At 36.1% G+C, this 20,914-nt stretch overlaps 1 protein-coding gene across 28 annotated transcripts in view; it reads left to right on the top strand.

Annotated features, from left to right (window-relative positions):
- TRDN (triadin) overlaps positions 1–9,177 on the top strand; it is a 410,920-nt gene extending 401,743 nt beyond the window's left edge. For 21 of the 28 annotated variants that reach the window (XM_077999343.1, XM_077999340.1, XM_077999352.1 and 18 more), the window contains 3 exons: positions 1,061–1,099; positions 4,013–4,054; positions 6,817–9,177. In XM_077999343.1, coding sequence (XP_077855469.1) covers positions 1,061–1,099; positions 4,013–4,054; positions 6,817–6,956 — 221 coding nt within the window. In that variant the 3' untranslated portion in view covers positions 6,957–9,177. The remainder of the gene's footprint in view (positions 1–1,060; positions 1,100–4,012; positions 4,055–6,816) is intronic. The other 7 variants (XM_077999335.1, XM_077999338.1, XM_077999329.1 and 4 more) reach the window with 3 other exon arrangements.
- Positions 9,178–20,914: the final 11,737 nt, after the last annotated feature.

Raw genomic sequence — 20,914 nt, 5'->3', positions numbered from 1 at the left:
TGGTATCTCATTGTGGTTTTATTTCATTTCATGATAATTAATAACATAAGGCATCTTTTCACGTGCCTGTTGGTCATTTGTATAGTCTTTAGAAAAGTGTCTGTTCAGGTCCTTTGCTCATTTATTTGTTTTTTTTGCTATTGAGTTGTATCAATGTCTTGTATATTTTAGGTATTAATCTCCTTTTGATAAATAGCTTGCAAATATTTTCTCCCATTTCATAATTTGCCTTTTCATTTTGTTCATTTTTTCTTTTGCTGTACATAAACGTTTTAGTGTGATGTAGTTCCAATGTTTATTTTTGCTTTTGTTGCCTATACTTTTAGTGTCAGATTCATAAAATCATTGCGAAGACCAATGTTAAGAAGCTCTTCCCCGACGTTTACTTTTAAAAGTGTTTCAGATTTTACATTTAAGTCTTTAAATCCATTTTGAATTGATTTTGGGGTGGTGAAAGATAAAGGTCCACTTTCATTGTTTTGCATATAGATATCCAGTTTTCCCAACAGCGTATATTGAAGAGACTATATTCCCCCCATTGTTTATTCTTGGTACATTTTTCAAAGATTAGTTGACCCATGTATATGCATGGGTTTGTTTCTGGGCTTTTTAGAATTGTCGAAGAGGCTCAAATCTAATCAATCTGCTAATAAATTGTGTGGGTAGACACCGATCTCTTTATCTAGCCTGTATGTGTGAATCCATTTACCTTAACTTCCTAAATTCTATAAGTGATTATGATTTTTGCAAGGAGCTTTAGGAGTCAGAGGAGGAGGGAAACCTGGGGGTGGGTGTTGGAGGTCACCACAGGCCTTTTCTCTAAGTAACCTTTGCCAGCCTGATTATCATAGTGCAGCACTCATCATTTTCTCCACATCCTCTCTCCATGTCAGAGAAGTGCCTGTTTTGGTCATAAAGCTTTTATTTATGGAGACTGTAGGTGCTGAGTTTGTAGATTCAGGGATCTTGTGACTCTTAAAAACCTTTAAATACAATACTTCCTCTTTGTGAAAACTGAAAAATTGACTGTGATTCTATGTGCCTTTTTTCTGTACTCTAGAAGATGTTGAAGATGTACCCGCTTCAAAGAAAGCTAAAGGTGAGTTTGCTGTCTTTGGATCATTTACAAGTTTTCTCTCAAATCTATAAGGTTTTTATCTGTCTTTATTTTTTTCCTAGCTATTCTTGATCTAGTCCTCAGCTTTTCTAGGCAACGTTTACATGGTAGGCTTATTTTTAAAACAAACAGCTTTTTAACTTTATTTAGAATATATACATCTTTTCACATATTAAAGACTCTAGTTGGGTATTGATTTATTTTCAATTATCAGATGCATTTATTGGCCAATCTACGGGAATAATACTTCAAAATCACTATTCCATCAAGAATTACAAGAATACCATGATTTTATCAAGAAGACTTGACACGAGTCACCTATATTAGCATCACCATCAGGAAGGAAGGAAGGAAGGAAGGAAGGAAGGAAGGAGGGAAGGAAGGAAGGAAGGAAGGAAGGAAGGAAGGAAGGAAGGAAGGAAGGAAGGAAGGAAGGAAGGAAGGAAGAAAGGAAGGAAAGGAGGGAGGGAGGGAGGGAAGGAAGAAGGGAGGGAGGGAGGGAGAAATGGAAGGTAGGACTCAACCCCTGCACTCTTCCAGCCCAAGCCAGAGGACAGGCAATCAGAAAAACCTGCAGTCTCCAGATATATGACCTTCATAAAGATTTTCCAGGACAAAATTTCTCCATCTGTAGAGTGAGGACTTCAGCTGACTTGATTTTTGTTCTGAAAGGTTCTTGGCTTCTTCATTATGGTCTGGTATTAAAAAAGGTATTATCTTAAAAAAAAAAAAGAACTTTTATTTTAGGTTTAGGGGTACATGTGTAGGTTTGTTATATAGGTAAACTCGTGTCATGGGGGTTGGTTGTACAGATCAATAGTACTCTCCATTAGTTATGTTTTCGGATCCTCTTTCTCCTTCCTCTCTCAGCCCTTGCATAGGCCTCAGTGTCTGTTGCTCCACTCTTTTTGTTCATGTTTTCTCATTATTTAGCTCCCACTTATAAGTAAGAATATGCAATATATGGATTTCTGTTCCTGCATTAGTTTGCTAAGGATAATGACCTCCAGCTCTATCCATGTTCCTACAGAGGACACAATCTTGTTCTTTTTTATGGTAGCACAGTATTCCATGGTATATATGTACCACATTTTCTTTATCCAGTCTACCATGGATTGGCATTTAGGTTGATTCCATGTCTTTGCTATTGGGAATAGTGCCACAATGAATGTATGTATGCATGTGTCTTTATGATAGAATGATTTATATTCCTCTGTGTATCTACCCAGCAATGGAATTGCTGATTTGAGTGATAGTTCTGTTTTTAGCTCTTTGAGGAATCACCACACTGTCATCAATGTGGATATTCAGCTATCCACAATAGTTGAACTAATACACACACCCACCAACAGTCTGTAAGTGTTCCCTTCTCTCTGCAAGCTCACCAACATATGTTTTTGACTTTTTCATAATAGTCATGCTTACTGGTGTGAGATGTTATCTTATTGTAGTTTTGATTTGCATTTCTCTAATGAGTAGTGATGTTGAGCTTTTCTTCATACACTTGTTGATTGAATGTATGTCTTCATTTGAAAAGTATCTGTTCATGTCCTTTGACCACTTTGTAATGGGGTGGTTTGCTTTTTTCTTGTAAATTTGTTTAAGTGCTTTATAGATCCTGGGTATTAGACCTTTGTCAGGTATATAGTTGGCATATAAAAAACAAGTATTTTCTCTTCCACTTCTAAATTTGTCTGCAGGCAATAAGAATTTGCCTAAGCATTGTTCTAGCCAACAAAGTATAAATTCTTTGCCATTGCCCAAAATTAACTACAATGTGGAAAACAGTGCTTTGAGAAAGACACACAGGACGGGTACCTTATGAAATAAAAGTTAAGATTTACACTTGAATTAAGATACTTTTCTGAATACTATATATATATAATATGTATAATATAATATATATATGTAAATTGAATTAAGAATAGCCACCCTAATAGGTTTTCTACTCATAGACCAGTGCTTCTAAAACTTTAATGTTCGTACAGATCAACTGTAGGTCTCCTTAGAATTAAATGTCTGAGTTAAAACCTAAAAATCTGAATTTATATGAATGAATCAAGTGATGCTGAAACTACTGGTACATAGATCACACTCTGAGGGGAACAGCTCTAGAACCAATTGAAAAATTGATAAGATCTATAAACCTAACTTTCTATGAAACACACACACTAACATACATATACACACAAACACACACACACACACACACACACTCTCTCTCTCTCTCTCTCTCACAACTTACTATTTCAATGTTTTATAGAAAACCCCCCAAAACCCCATTCATGGATACCAGTTAAGAACTTCTAATCAGAAGAAAGGGATTCAAAGGAATAGTTCCAAGTTATCCAACACTACATAAACTTGTGATGTATATTGCTACAGCAAAAATAAATAGTCAGTGAATCAGATGTAAAAAGGGAAGAATGCAGGATAGTGGGCTGCTGCTCTACTTTCATGGCAAGGATGATCATGAAAAACATATGTCCCTCCAAATTTGGAATTATTTTGACTAAAATGGTCATCTTTAGCCAGATTTTACCCTTACCAAATTGTAACTCTGAGCATCAAAGATCTCTTCTCAGGAAAGGGATGCATGTCAACTATCCTCATTAGTTAATATGTGACACATCAGGGCCAGTTTTCCTATTTAAACAATTGTTTGCAGCATGCCATTTTTTTTTCATGGGCTCCCTTTCTATCTCTGGCTCTTGCCTGTCAAATTTTATAGTGAAAATATTAATAGAATCTGTGTACAAATCTGGGGTATACTATAAAAAGAGTAACTCCTGTTTCTTTCACAGTGTGCTCCTGTTTAGACATTCTCAGTCCCATACATATTTATATAATAGCTGTAAATGTACAAGTTATTTACTTTCATTTTTTTTTATCCAGTAGAAGAAACTGAAGACGTGTCTTCAACAAAGAAGCAGAAAAGTAAGTTTGTAATGAGATTAAAAGTAATAAATCATTCTATATTAAAGATGCTACATCTATGTAAAAATGTTAAACTCTTTTAAGACCAGTATTCGAAGAAGAAAATTTTTAGCATAGACATGAAGAATAACATTAAAGTAGGTCATTTATATTTTAAAGAGAAGCGTAGCACTTTTGTGTTAGGCAAGAGGCACATAGTTGGAAGAGTTACAAGTAATGATTGAAGTGGCATTTATCGCAAATCCTTCTGCATATTTTTGATCCTTAGTACTATGGCTGAATCTATGCTTAAATGTGTGTTACCGTCTGCTTTATAATAGGACAGCTGAAGTAATATGCCAAATTTTTTTATATCAGGTAGAAAAAAAATGAAGAAATAGGTTTTAGCAATTCGATTGCTTGGAAACTCACTTCTAAGATTCAAGATTCTTTTTGATTTTTCTAGATATATGGTAGATTCTAAATATTCAATCTTTGGGATCATTTATTTTGGAATCCAATCAATATTCATATGCAGTTACAAAATTCAATGCCCAAGTTTCTCATTATTTTGGTTCTTCCAAATTAGACATTTTTGTTCATATGGTAAAGCAATAAATTTTGAATCTACATATGCATTAACGTCATTGCAGAACAGCGTAAAGGAAGCAATTTTGAAATAGGTATAACTGAAGTTTCTTTCACAGAATGCTTTTAAAGTAAAGAGCTAGATATTTGTCTGAAGAAATGATGTTTCTTGATTCTCCAGTGCTTCTTGGATGTATTTGTGCAGGAAATTACTAAAATGCCCTTAAAATAGCAAATGCCTCCTGCTCGGTACTAATAGGTGATTCATTAGACAGATACTGAACGCCTACTGTGTTCCAAGTACTTCTTTGGATGCTGGAACTAGTGCAGTAGATAAGACACTTATTATAATCCTTCATATAATAAGGTTGTGAGAAATATAGGGAAATAAGCAGAGTCTTATGAAACTTTTGAGTAATATTACAAAATCCATAAGAAAAAGAATTATAGGTCAATCTGGACATATTTTCACTTTATATGGCAACACTTTCCCAATTATTAACCTACTGGTAATAATTTGTGGCTATGTCACATAAACATTTGAAATCTCATATTTATAAATAACTATTAAAATATAATTCAATGAGATAGGTGAATTGTGTCAATGCCAGTTTCCTGGTTGGAATATTGTTCTATGGTTTTACAATATGTTACTACTGAGGGAAACTAGGTGAAGACATGTGGGATCTTTCTGTATTAATTCTTACAATTACATGTGAATCTACAATTATTTTGAAGTAAAAATTTTAATTAAAAACAAAACACAAATACTTTTAGTAAAATGGTGTCAAATATTCTAACTTCATTGGGGGGATCTATTGCATCAAAATGATATTTGCTATCTTCAACTTACAATAAGGCAGTTCTATAGCCTGATACTCATGAACCTTTAATGTAAGCTCTGATATTTGCAGTCATAATAATATTTTATCAGCTTATTCAACATCAACTAAATAAATGTGTCAGAACAGTGTCCACTTCTGATAAGCAGCTGGAAGGCAGCCTGTCATCGATGGGCCCTTCTACTTTTAGCACTGGGTTGCCATTCCTCCTCGTGCAGGGCTGGCTTTACTACTGTCCCTCTTGTAGCCTGCCTAACTCCCAAGCCCCCATAACCTCCACAAACTTGAAGAGAGGGGAGTTGTATTATTGCTTCGGTTTGAAGATAGAAGAAAAGAGAAATCATTCCAGATGAGATGCATTGGAAAAGAGAACTAAATTCAAGATTCTTCAAACTATTATCATCCCTGAAAACTCAGTGACCCATGGAAATGGAATCAGAATACTGCCTGGTTGCATCTCCAGCTTCCTTTTTCCTATCCTTTGCTTTATTCTACTTCATAAACCCCTAGTCTCGTATAGATTGGGCCATCTTCCTTATCTCCCGCACACCACTAGCCTTAATTATCATTTTTCTTTCCTGGCCTTCTGCAAAAATCTATGGTTGGGTGACAGAATGCCAATGGGTAGGATAGAAAACACTGGAAATCTGGCACCCAAAATTGTGAGGAGATGCTAAACCTGCCTTCTTTTACCAAAGCTGCTACCTGAGAGTACCGGCTTACTGAGTCCAGAATCCTTACTTGCACCACATTCCATTAACTTTCCTGTTTTGCTTTCTGCTCAGAGCTGCTACCTGGCTGCTACCTTGGTTGCTTAAAGAGCAATCAAACCACCTTAGGAAAGTTCTTGCCTCTAAAGTAAGGGCAAACAAAACTTCTAGATGTTGGCAGCCACCTCTCTGTGACATCATAAAACATGCACACACACACACACACACACACACACACACACACACAGAGTCTGTTGTTTTGCATATTGATAAGCTCATGTTTTGAAACCTGTGACTATGTCTCTGTGATTGCTATGTATATCAACAGATGTCTATATGATCAGAACTTTGACTTTCTCTGCCAGGCCATTTTTATTATCACTTATTAAAGGCTTATTGTGTACCAGGAGGAATTTTAAGAGCACAAGTAACTCGTTTAACTGTCATAATATTTCTGTGAGGTTTTCGTTGTTTTGATTTTATACATGAAGACTCCAAGACACAACGAGGTTTAGTAACTTGCCAACAGCTACAGAGGCTGATGGCAGAATCTGTGACCTTATCTGCCGCACTGTACTGCCTCACTGTGCTTTTTCACTCATGTTCTGCATGTTTTAACAAATTGTCATACTCTGTTCCTCAGGTCCCATCAGTTTCTTCCAGTGTGTCTACTTGGATGGGTACAATGGCTATGGATTTCAGTTTCCTTTCACTCCTGCACCCCGCCCTGGAGAGAGCTCTGGCCAAGCAAATTCTCCGGGACAGAAGCAACAAGGACAGTAAACACACAGTATGACCCTTACAAGTGCTTTAAGATTTTTAAAATGAGATATTTTGTCCACAATGGTTCAGGCAATTAAGATTATGCAACCCAGAGAGTTTCTGTGAAAACATATTGCTCTTTGGCCTGGTGTGGACAGAAAAGGTGGCCAAATGGATTGAGTGATGAGCAGACATGTTTAAGGGTCTAAGTCTCCAGAATCTGTTATGTGTGTTTGCTGTGGTGCTTGTATTTATCTTATCTCCAATCACTATAAGGTTGTACACAAGCTAATTCAAAGTTTACTTAATAATGGTGTCTTTAAAATAATTGACACAATTACAAAATGGAATTCCTGGCTTCAGTTAGCTATTATTTTTTTAATGACAACACAGACTGTGCTCTAAGTTTAAAAGATGGGAAAGCTTATATAAAAGTGACTTTTTTGCATCATATGGGTATCTAAACTTAATTTACCCAATAAGTTGATGCTTAATGATTTTATTTTATTTATGTCTATTTCTATTTTAGTTGTGGCTTTGCTCTAAGAATGGGTAGCAGTTGTACTACAGACTGCTATTAATTTCTTGTGATACTCTTTTAGAGCTCAAAATATCTCTGAGCTTTAGACATGGTAAGATGGAGAATAAATGCTTGATAAATCTTTAAGATATGTCTTGAATGATAATTAGGACATTCAGTCCAGTGGAAATACACCATTCAGTTAGGCAGGTCTGGTGAATCATTTGTTTAAAATATTAGCAAATGAGATGTAGAATTCTGAAATTTCTCCAGACTGTGTCCTAATAAAAATGTCACCTGGGTGAAATTTTAGATCAATCACTAAATTTGGGTGACAGATGTAAAGGTATTTTCATTTCACTTTAATATATTCTTTCTGTGAAATAAAATGTTTTCTTTCTCATAATGGCAAAATGTGAATGCCATTAAAGTTTAAGGAATTCATTTTAGCCTTAAATGTCTTCATGAGATGTCTTACTTGTATTTTAGGTAACTGGTCATCAGTGCCAATGACATGGATAACAATTTTTAATCTACATGACAGTGCTTCACTGGGAATGACTGTTACGTTTTTGTCATATTCCTAGTAATATAAATACTCGTGTTCTTTACCACATTGTTTTTATCAACTCTAAAAGTCATGTCTCTGTGACTTTTATCATGTTTACAGTTGCGGCTGAACTTATGACAAATTAACTCAGGAAATAAATTGAGTTATCCTTTCTAGCGTTGTAATTATCATCAGCAAGGCCTGAGAAAGACAGAGCCAATACTAGCCGAATGATTTATTTTCAAGGATTGCCACTAACTATGGTTCTTTAGGACCAAGATATAAAACGGTTTCACTAAAAATCATTAGGCTAGGTATCAGTAATATGTTCATTACTAATAATGGATATTTGGCCTCCGCCAGAAGCTGGTGGACCTCATTCACACCACAAAAGCCAGTGTTACATGAACCAGATCAATGACTCTATGGGGAATGTGGGACATCCTGGAAGTGCATAATTTCAGGAAAGACCAGGCAGTACCATCTTGCAAAGCCCCTTCAGGTGACAATCTAAACTTGTGGGTAGGAGAGTGGATAAAGTTGATTGCTCAACTGCTCCTCCAGCCTGCTCAATTTACTGAGTAAAGAAATAGCAAATGCGATAGATGTTTTAGATTTCATAGAGCAGAATGGTTTGCCCATTCTTTCATTCAATGACTGTTTATTGAATACTTACTCTTTTAGGGCACTGTGTTAGGTGCTGGATTGTATAAGAAAAATATAATAAATTATATTCCCAGTGCTATTCTGACATAGTGAGTGACCTGAAAAATTTACTAAACATACTATGTTTGTTTCTCCATGAGTAAAATAGGGATATAGCGACAAACAGTCTAATATCTCATAGAAATATCATGGAGACAAATGAAATATTTTAATATAAATATGATATTAAAGTAAATTTCTGAAGTAATGCTTTTGAATATGGCACTAATTTTTCCTCTGTTTTACTGTTTCCTTCACTCTCAATATAAAAACTATTTGATGAGATAAAACATGACATATTTTATTGTGATTAGAATTTAGACAAATCAGCTATAATGTAAACGATGTTAATACTAATTACGTTTTATCTGATTAAAGTTACAATGATCATAGCACTTTTAAAATATTATCTAAACTGTCATTTGTTTGTATGTTACCATCAAATAAAATAGTTATAACTCTTTCAAGTTTGATGCCTTGCATTTTAAAAGGAAAAGATAAAAGGTTGATTAAGAATCTTTGTCTTTAATGGTTCATTCATAATTCAAGTTATACTGGCCAGGAATATGTAAGTATTTCATAATTGTTTTAGTTATTTTGCACAATTGGTATACACTACTCCCATTACATCCCTGCTTTTACCCACTCTTCATCCCCTCTTAATAAATAAAGATCTGAAAATAAGAATTGATTTTTCCCAAGGTTTTTGATTTATGTTTAGATTTCTTAAAGCCTGATAAATCATTATTCAAATAGGGCAAGTTTTTTTTTTCTTTAATGAACCCTAGCAAAAGCACCTGTATGATGGCTCATTCTGGCATATCTTTTCAAAACTTCTCAACTTCTTGCAGAAATATTTTAGAAACTGGTATTGAGATACTGTATATTTTAGAGATTTAACTTGCACCCTTGAGTAATTTTTCTGGAGAAAAAAGCAAAGAGATAACAAATATTGCTGATAGAAAACTCAATGTCCATATATGTCAAGTGGCACATACAGAAAATGAAACTAATCCTTAGAGAAACGTGAAAATTTGCCCAAAGTAACTGACTACTTCAAAACCAGGCCTAGAACCTTGATGAAGTAACTCCCAATTGTTCTTCAGTTTTCAGGGTATTATTACAAATATTGGCTTATTTTTCCAGTATCCCCAAATCCATCTTGCAAATTATAATCGGTGATAGAGATGTAACACCCTATGGAAAGACTTGTCTTTTTTCCTACTTGAAAGCTGAAAAGTGCCTTAAGAGTGTGTTGCATTCACTTGCTTTAGAGTAAAGAAAATAAATGTCAGAGAGTTTAGGTGGCAGGCCCAGAGGCACATTGTTAGTTAGCAGCAGAACCAATGGAATTGAGAGCTCAAATCTTTTTCTAATCCTATTCATATCCTTCCTGCCCTTTGTGACTCCATATGATATCGTCACCATCATAAAAGCTTCCCTTTGTTATTTGCAAACTAATTAAGAAATGGAAGCTCAGCACGACTTCCCAGGAGCTGGCCTCCTTGCAACATTCTTTGCTCTATTCATTTCAGGATTATATCAGCACTACCCTTTACCTTTCCTTTCCCCCTTATTAATCATATATGCCCATAAAACATTTAGTTATTACTGTAGATGCTTTCCTTTGTGTATAAAATAGAGACCTTTATTTTCCCAAACTATCCAACTATTGAAAATCATTAGTCATTTAAAAAAAAAAAATGTGCCCCAAATAAGAAGAAAGCAAAAGCAACTTCTTTAAATTCAGGTTTCCGAAGATTCAGGTTAATAAAATAAGAAGACAAATAATTGTAAAACATACTTGAACTCTAAAGAAGAGCTCAGAATAATTGATGAAGTGAATTATTACATATTAGTATTTGAGTCATACAAGTTCCAGTAAGAAACACATGTTAGCAAAGCAGTGATAGCAAAAAGAAGGAAATTCTTCGTTTCTCATATAGCCACATCCAGCTCCAGGCCGTTTGCCCTCTACAATGTCATCATTTCACTTATCTATGCTTCTTATTGAACTATTAGCATGAGTTTAGTACTTGTGTTAAGTCATTAGTACTATTTTTTTTACCCACCCCATCCCAAATTCTCTTAAATAACAATGGTAGGTCAGTAGAATACTCCATGCCTCTGAGTAGCTCTGCCAGGCCAGATGTCTTTTCAGAAAACCCGTGCCGTGGTGGAGAGCCCACCGGATGAGGGGTCCACAAACCCAAGGTCAGGCTTTAACTCTAGGAGTAACTCTGGTCATTTATCTTCTCTGTCCTTCAATGCTTCATCTCCAAATGAAAATAGAAGTGCTACAGCAGCAAAAGGACTTTCATCTTTGGCGAGGAATATTATGGAAAAGTACCTTGTAAAGTGGTATTATTGCTAAGATCTTTCAAATTTCCTTCCAGTTTTGTTATTAAATGATCCAAATGCAACCTGCATTGAAGACCTAGTGTTGCCAAGTGGCATCAGCCAAAGCAGCAAATAAAAATCAGAGCTACACGAACCAAATATAAAAATGGGAACATTACCACTGACAAAAACAATTTTGCATTTAAAAAATTTAGTTTTGTGTCATTTTCACAATTACTATAAATCAATGACAGCAGAATGTCCTTCAAGTGACTGAATCAGAATACATGGAACATATAAGAGGCCTGTGGAAAAGTGATACTCTGAATGACAGCTGAGATGGAAAAGTGACTCATGTACCCCAAGACAACACCAAGGGTTGAGCACTCAGTAAAATATCTGAAGGTATTCCGGCAATCTAAGTTAGCAAAGGTAGTGTTAAAATAAACACTAAAGGAAGCATCTCAAAACATTAAAACATTTAGTGTATGGTGTTTGCCTAGGAAAGAAGCATCTCTCTTTCTCTCTCTCTCTCCCTCTGTGTCTCTGTGCACTCACACACACAACTCAGTGAGAAACTATTTAATATATTTGATGTAATCATGGGCACAGTTGAACTTATCTAAATGGATGATCTGAATGAAAGGTACGTTCCTCACAAAGGAAGCAATGCTTTATAGAAAAGGGAAACATAACTGCATTCTAGCAATTTTGAGGAACAATGTAGCAAGCAAACAAATTATTTTCATCTTTGGAACGTATATGTATCAAAGAATATTTTTAAAATTAGGAATGTTAACTTCATTCAAAATCAAAATGGTATTATAAATGGACACGGAAAGTGTCCTTTAACTTCATCTCTGTTGCCTCGGTTTCCCATTCACTCCTACACTTTCTAAGGCTAAGCATGTTTATAGGGTCTCATGAAAATACAAATGGAAACAAAAATATATTTTTATTGTTTATTTTTCTTACACAAGTGTTACATATTACAAGCATTATTCAGTGCCTTCTTTTCTTAACAATGTATCCTAGATTATCTGTATACAGGTATATACAAAGTTTCCTCATTTATACCAACAGATGTAGATACAGATATAGATAGATCTCATACCCACAGTACAGTGCACACATCTCAAGTGTAGAGCTAGATGCATCTATGAAGTCACAACTGAAATAAAAATATGGAACATTAACACCACCCCAGAAGCCTCATTCATGCTTCACCTGGTCGATACCCTCTGGGCAACCACTGTTATGATTTCTGTCATTGAAGAACTGTTTCAATTGTTTTGACTTTCATATGAATGAAATAGTAAATAACATCTTTTTTGTACCCAGTTTCTTTCCTCAACATTACACCTTTGAGACTCATTCATTTTGTTTCACGCAGAAGTATTTTTTTCATTGTCTTGTATTATCCATGTATGCATATACCAACAAATTTATTTACACATTCTACTATGTGTGGTAATTCACAGTGTCTCAAGTTTTTGTCTATTAAAAATAGCACTGCTTTAAACAGTCTGGTTAGTGACTTTTACTGCGTTTATATGTGTGCAGAGTAGGGGAGCACATTATACATATAAGTAGAATTGCTGGCTTATCAAGTATGAGAATGTTCGTCTTTAGTAGATAGTATCAGTTTTCTAACTGCTTGATATGGTTTGGATGTTTTGTTCCCTCCAAATCTCGTGTTGAAATGTGACCTCCAGTGTCGGAGATGGGCTTAGTGGGAGGTGTTTGGGTCTTGGGGGCGGATCCCTTATGAATGTCTTGGTGCTGTCCTCACAATAATGAGTAACTTCTCACTCTTAGTTCACACTAGATCTGGTTGTTTAAAAGATCCTGGTGCCTCCTCCCTCCCTCTCTTGCTCACTTTGTCACCATGTGACACACCTGTTCCCCCTTTGCCTTCCACCATGATTGGAAGTTTCCTGGGTCTCACCAGAAGCTAAGCAGATGCTGGTGCCATGGTTGTACAGCCCACAGAACTGTGAGCCAAATAAACCTATTTTCCTTATAAATTACTCAGTGTCAGGTATTCCTTTATAGCAATGCAAATGGATTAATACATTGGTTGTACCGATGTACACTCTATTAACTGAGTATAAGTGTTCCAGCTGCTCCAGATCCTTGCCAACACTTGCTATTGTAAGTTTTGTTAATTTTAACTTCTGGTGGGTATGAAGTGGAACATCATTGATCTTATAAATTGGATTTTCCTGATGACTAGTGATATTGAGACACTTGTGTTATGTTTATTGATTATTTGGATATCCTCTTTTATGTAGACTCTGATTAAGCTTTTTGGACTTTTCTTAATTAGATTTTTGTCTTTTTAAAAATACAGTCATGGACCCTTAATGATGAGAATACATTCTAAGAAATGAATCATTAGGTGATTGTGTCATTGTGTAAACATCATAGAATGTGCTACTTACAGGAATCCAGATGGTAAGGCCTACTATACACCTAGGCTATATGATATGGCCTATTTTTCCTAGGCTACAAACCTAAACAGCATATTACTGTACTGAATACTGTAGGCAATTGTAACACAATGGAAAGTATGTGATAGAGTTTGACTGTGTCCCCACCCAAATCTCATCTCGAATTGTAGCTCCCATAATTCCCTCGTATTGTGGGAAGGACCCAGTGGGAGATAATTGAATCATGGGGGCGGTTCCCCCCATACTATTCTCATGGTACTGAATAAGTCTCATGAGAACTGATGGTTTTATAAGGGGAAACCCCTTTCCCTTGGCGCTTATTCTCTTCTCTTGTCTGCTGCCATGTGAGACGTGTCTTTTCCTTTCCACCATGATTGTGAGGCCTCCCCAGGCATGTGGAACTCTGAGTTCATTAAACCTCTCTCTTTTGTCAATTGCCCAGTCCTTGAGTATGTCTTTATCAGCAGTGTGAAAACAAACACACACAGTATGTATGTATCTAAACATATCTGAGCATAGATAAGATATAGTAAAATACACTATTATAATCTTATGGGACCACTATTGTATATGAAGTCTGTCATTGACTAAAATATTGTTATGTGATGCATAACTGCATAGGAATTTTTAATATATTTTCATTACAAATCTTTAATTAGCTATATCTGTTATAAATGTGTTCTCTTACTCTGTGGCTTGCAACTTTACTCTCTTAAACTCATCTTTATCAGAAACTTAAATTGTAAAGTAGCCCAATTTTTAATTCCTTTATAAATAGTGCTTATTACGCCCAACTTAAGAAATTTGTACTTATCTTAATGCCATAAAGATATTTTCCTCTATGAACTTATAGAAGTTTTGTTTTACCTTTCACATTTAGGTCTGCAATCTGGGTAGGATTCATTTTATGTATATAATGTGAAGTAGGAGTCAAAGTTGACTTTTCCTATATGGATATAGAGATAATTCAGCACCATTTACTAAAAAGACATTTTTTTTCCACTATGTTGTAAGGGTTCCTTCATTGTAAAAGAGAAAAATGTTATATGTGTGAGTCTGCTTCTCAATTTTCTTTTCAGTTTCAATGTGCCAATACCACATGGATTAACTGTGGTAACATTATAGTAAACGTTAACAACAGTAGTGTTACTCATCCCAATTTGTCTTCTTCATAATGGTTTTCACTGTCCATTATTTCTAATATTCTCTCTTGTGCATTGTTTTTACTTCATTGATATTTGCATTTACACCTATAAAAATAAACTTCAGTTTGTCATTTTCCTTGGCTTCCTAAAGCAGATGATTAGATTATTCATTCTTATTTTTGATTCTTTTCCAACATCTGCATTGAAGTGTATATGGTGTGTGTGTATATATAATATTTTACTCTTAAGTCTGCCTTAGCATTTAACACATTTTGTGTCATGTTTTGTTATCATAAAATTTAAAATATTTTCTTATTTTCATTGTTTTTTATTTTTTGGTTCCATGGGTTACTTAAAGCATATTGCTGAACTACAAACAATTATAAATTTGCTGGCTATTTTTTCTGTTTGACTTCTAGCTTAATTCCACTATGTGTTTTCAATTATTTGAGATATGCTGATGTATTCTTCATGGCCCAGAATATGATTAATTTAAAAATAAGTGTTGCATACTCCTTGGCTGATTATTACAATATCTGCATTGCAAGGAATCTATTTCTATTGTTTGGTTTTGATCCTTTTTCTTTCCTGCATTTGGTCCTATTTCATACATGACTTTTTAAAATCCTGAAACACTGTAGAGGCCCTGGTTTCAGAATATTTAATGTTTCACTGGCAGACCATGAGCAGATTGCTTTGATAGAGTTGAGTTTGAGATTCTAGCTGTATTAGGGCTAGTTTATTTCCCAGCCTTAGAGCAGTTACTCCTAGGGTATCGCCTTTCTGTGTTCTCAATGAAAGCTGGGTTGTTGACAAGGTCATCTCCACTCTAATGGGACCTGAACTTCATTCTGTATTACTACAGATTGCTGAATGCTGTGCTCCAATCTCTAGCCTCCTAGATTGTCCATTTTATTTGATTTCTTGTGTCTTACCCTACATATGGAAGATTAGGAGTAAGCAAATGCCTTTGAGGAAAAATTGCATGGTAAATATGTTCTCCAGGAATTGCATTCTCTGTAGTCTTGAACCCCTCAAGTGTCAACCACCTTCGCTGCCAGAACTCCAACTTCTGTCTTGCCAGCTCATAGAGGCCACTGAAAGATTTATCTTGGCCTCCATTCCTTATTATGTAACTTGTCAAATCCCTCCAATGTACAAAACAGATGAATATGGAACTCACCACAGTATGTTTCCTTTCTTCTCTAGAATTTTGGACCCTTGATTCTTGGCTACTATACTTGATTTTTTGACTCTTTGAAATGGATTTTTTTTTTTCCAACTAGCTTTAGTAATTGTTTTCAGCAAGAGGATTAGTTTGATGAAATTACTACATCATGCTTGTAAGTAAAACTAGTGCTCATATGTTGTTTACAATTGTACAGGATGTTAATGTATGGATATACCATCATTTATTGAACTAGTCCTCAATTATACACTTAGATCATTTTCATTATTTTGCTATTATTAACAATGTTGCAATGAATAATCTTGGATACTATCACATGTATACACACACACACACACACACACACACAAGGCCAAACTCATTGAAGGGGCATTTTCAATTCAAAAATATATGCATTTGTAATTTTACAAGCTGTGATTGTTTGCCAATAGCATCCCCAGTTATTGCTCCCTTTAAGGTCCCAGAGTTGCTCACAACAGTTAGCATTCTGATGAGGTTTTCTCCCTCTGTGAATGAATGTTCACTGTTGGATTTTGAGATCTTCCAATTTAGGGTCCTGCCACATTCTGTAGTTCTGAGCACTGTTTGCGACTGCCCATGTAGGTTTCATTGGTCTCGTTTATTTTGGCTGCGTATATATATATATATATATAGTTTTGACTCTATGTTTTGCTTCCAAGTTTTGGTGAAGATATATGCTTTTGGATCATTTTGTTTTGTTTTGTCTTGTTTTCTTTGTTGTTTCATGTAGTTTCCAGAAAGTGTCAACATTTAGAATTCAGCAGCTGGCATATTTCCATTAATATGAGAAATACTTTCCTTTAAAAAATTAAATTGAATATTTTAATAATTGAAAATTTGACAACTATAAATGGCAGTACTACCAGTCTAGTGATAAGTTTTTGCATGACTGAAACAAAATATATTGCACAAGCTTTTATAAATGTAAATGTTTGTTTCTTTTAAAATAAAGTTTTGATGTGGTTGAGGAAATTACCCATATTTTTTTGAAGAATATGGAAGAATTTTAATGTGTAATATTTACTTACAGAAATGTAAGACTACTAGGCAAAGATTTTCTAGTAGGTCATTTTGAATAACAGGAAATCTGATGTCTGCTTTCAGAACTCTGGAAATAACGCAAATTTTTAATCTCATCATGAGCCCCATAAAACGTACTTTAAAGAAATCAAAAGGTCATGATTCACACCATTAACACCCTCAGCTTTACAATTGTACCTTTGATGTGAAAGAGTCTTTAGTACTTCTTAGTTCAAAAGAATCTTTGCCTAAAGTCTATAAAAATTTTCCTTCACATCTCATTTTATTTAGTTTTGTTAGAGTTTGCAAGTCCTTGTCTAGGGAGGAGGAAATTTATCATATGCGTATCTAAAGTGACTTAGCTAGGGCCTAGGACAAGATGGCTGCATGCCTTTAATCTCAGCTCTTTAACAGGCCAGGGCAGGAGGATTGTTTGAGCCAACGAGTTGAAGACAAGCCTGGGCAACGAAGGGGAAATCTGTCTCTACAATAAATAAATAAATAAATAAATAAATAAATAACCAGGCATCGTGGCCCACATTTGTGATCGAATCTTCTCAGAAAGCTGTGGTGGGAGGATTGCTTGAGCCCAGGAGTTCGAGTCTGTAGTGAGCCATGATGGTACCACTGAACTCCAGCCTGAGCAAAGAACAAGAGTCTCAAAATAATGATAAATAAAATAAAATAAAATAAAATAAAATAAAATAAAATAAATGACTTAGCTAGACTGCTTAGCTCTGCTAAAAGCTGTTAAATACAAAAAGACTTAAAATAACTTCAGTTTATGGTGTTGATATCCATTTTACTGAAATTTGCTTTTGGAAGCCCAGTTACAGATTATTTTTTTTCATCATTGACTACAAATTATTAGGTGGCTGAGGAGGAATTAGTGATTTCTGTTTGCCTCACTAGTGATTTTCTATCACTTTTTACTATAGCATAATGCTAAAACTGAGTAAAAATAAAACATATGTAATGTTATAATTGTTCAGAGCTCATTTTGAGGAGTGGTATAGAAATTGTACTTTATGTCTTGTGTAAAGTGGTCACAAATAACATATTTAATGTGAAATGAGCTATCTACTACAGAAAATAGGACTGCAACACAGTATGTTTTCTGTAATTTCAGTGGCACTACTTTTAGTCAAGAATTGGGCAGTTTGGGGAAATAGAGAAAATAATCTTGAGACATACTGAAAGATTTTTATTGTTCGGTTAACAGAACAATTCCTAGATGTACAAAGATGTTTTTAAAATAAAACTCTAACCAGATTAGAGTAAAGATGTCAGGATCTTTTGGTAGATTAACAGCTAGAATACAGACAGCCCTCAATTCGTGACTTTTCAACTTTACAGGGTATGAAAGCATCACAGTCGTATTCAATACATTACAATAATTCAGCACATTACATGCTGGGTTTGGCCAATGAGATTAATTTTTAAATGTAAAAAATTAAAGAAATTACATGAGAGATTCAATACATTACTCTAAAATAGACTTTGTGTTAGATGGTTTTGCCCACTGTAGGCTAATACGTCATGACCACATTTTAGGTAAGGTAAGTCATGATGTTCCATAGGTCAAGTGTATGAAACACATTTTTGACTTATGATATTTACTGGGTTTATCAGCGTGCAAACCCATTGTAAATTGAGGAGTATCTGTGTATTAGCAATCAAATTGATAATTAAAGCTCCTGACTGAGAGTTAACAAGAAGATAGATGCTGGTATTTATGGAACATCAATTTAATAAATGGCAACAATTAGTACTTTTTGTTTTCTTTCAGAAACAGTTGGCCACCTATTTTTTAAAAAGAATATTTAAAAATTCTTTACATTGGGGGGCGGAGCAAGATGGCCAAATAGGAACAGCTCCAGTCTCCAACTCCCAGCGCGAGCGACACAGAAGACCGGTGATTTCTGCATTTTCAACTGAGGTACTGGGTTCATCTCACTGGGGAGTGCCGGACGATCGGTGCTGGTCAGCTGCTGCAGGCCGACCAGCCAGAGCTGAAGCAGGGCGAGGCATCGCCTCACCTGGGAAGCACAAGGGGGAAGGGAATCCCTTTTCCGAGCCAGGGGAACTGAGACACACAACACCTGGAAAATCGGGTAACTCCCACCCCAATACTGCGCTTTAAGCAAACAGGCACACCAGGAGATCATATCCCACACCTGGCCGGGAGGGTCCCACACCCACGGAGCCTCCCTCATTGCTAGCACAGCAGTCTGTGATCTACCGGCAAGGCAGCAGCGAGGCTGGGGGAGGGGCGCCCACCATTGCTGAGGCTTAAGTAGGTAAACAAAGACGCTGGGAAGCTCGAACTGGGTGGAGCTCACAGCAGCTCAAGGAAACCTGCCTGTCTCTGTAGACTCCACATCTGGGGACAGGACACAGTAAACAATAACAAACACAGCAGAAGCCTCTGCAGACGCAAACGACTCTGTCTGACAGCTTTGAAGAGAGCAGTGGATCTCCCAACATGGAGGTTGAGATCTGAGAAGGGACAGACTCCCTGCTCAAGTGGGTCCCTGACCCCTGAGTAGCCTAACTGGGAGACATCCCCCACTAGGGGCAGTCTGACACCCCACACCTCACAGGGTGGAGTACACCCCTGAGAGGAAGCTTCCAAAGCAAGAATCTGACAGGTACACTCGCTGTTCAGAAATATTCTATCTTCTGCAGCCTCTGCTGCTGATACCCAGGCAAACAGGGTCTGGAGTGGACCTCAAGCAATCTCCAACAGACCTACAGCTGAGGGTCCTGACTGTTAGAAGGAAAACTATCAAACAGGAAGGACACCTACATCAAAACCCCATCAGTACATCACCATCATCAAAGACCAGAGGCAGATAAAACCACAAAGATGGGGAAAAGGCAGGGCAGAAAAGCTGGAAATTCAAAAAATAAGAGTGCATCTCCCCCGGCAAAGGAGCGCAGCTCATCGCCAGCAACGGATCAAAGCTGGACGGAGAATGACTTTGGTGAGATGAGAGAAGAAGGCTTCAGTCCATCAAATTTCTCAGAGCTAAAGGAGGAATTACGTACCCAGCATAAAGAAACTAAAAATCTTGAAAAAAAAGTGGAAGAATTGATGGCTAGAGTAATTAATGCAGAGAAGGTCATAAACGGAATGAAAGAGATGAAAACCATGACACGAGAAATACGTGACAAATGCACAAGTTTCAGTAACCGACTCGATCAACTGGAAGAAAGAGTATCAGCGATTGAGGATCAAATGAATGAAATGAAGTGAGAAGAGAAACCAAAAGAATAAAGAAGAAAAAGAAATGAACAAAGCCTGCAAGAAGTATGGGATTATGTAAAAAGACCAAATCTACATCTGATTGGGGTGCCTGAAAGTGAGGGGGAAAATGGAACCAAGTTGGAAAACACTCTTCAGGATATCATCCAGGAGAACTTCCCCAACCTAGTAGGGCAGGCCAACATTCAAATCCAGGAAATACAGAGAACGCCACAAAGATACTCCTCGAGAAGAGCAACTCCAAGAAACATAATTGCCAGATTCACCAAAGTTGAAATGAAGGAAAAAATCTTAAGGGCAGCCAGAGAGAAAGGTCGGGTTACCCACAAAGGGAAGCCCATCAGACTAACAGCAGATCTCTTGGCAGAAACTCTCCAAGCCAGAAGAGAGTGGGGGCCAATATTCAACATTCTTAAAGAAAAGAATTTTAAACCCAGAATTTCATATCCAGCCAAACTAAGTTTCATAAGTGAAGGAGAAATAAAATCCTTTACAGATAAGCAAATGCTTAGAGATTTTGTTACCACTAGGCCTGCCTTACAAGAGACCCTGAAGGAAGCACTAAACATGGAAAGGAACAACCAGTACCAGCCATTGCAAAAACATGCCAAAATGTAAAGACCATCGAGGCTAGGAAGAAACTGCATCAACTAACAAGCAAAATAACCAGTTAATATCATAATGGCAGGATCAAGTTCACACACAACAATCTTAACCTTAAATGTAAATGGACTAAATGCTCCAATTAAAAGACACAGACTGGCAAAC

This window comes from Macaca mulatta, chromosome 4 (assembly GCF_049350105.2).
Source record: "Macaca mulatta isolate MMU2019108-1 chromosome 4, T2T-MMU8v2.0, whole genome shotgun sequence".
NCBI classification, from domain to species: Eukaryota; Metazoa; Chordata; class Mammalia; order Primates; family Cercopithecidae; genus Macaca; species Macaca mulatta.
The sequence above is the reverse complement of the archived record's forward strand: the minus strand, read 5'-3'. Positions and strand labels throughout refer to the sequence as shown.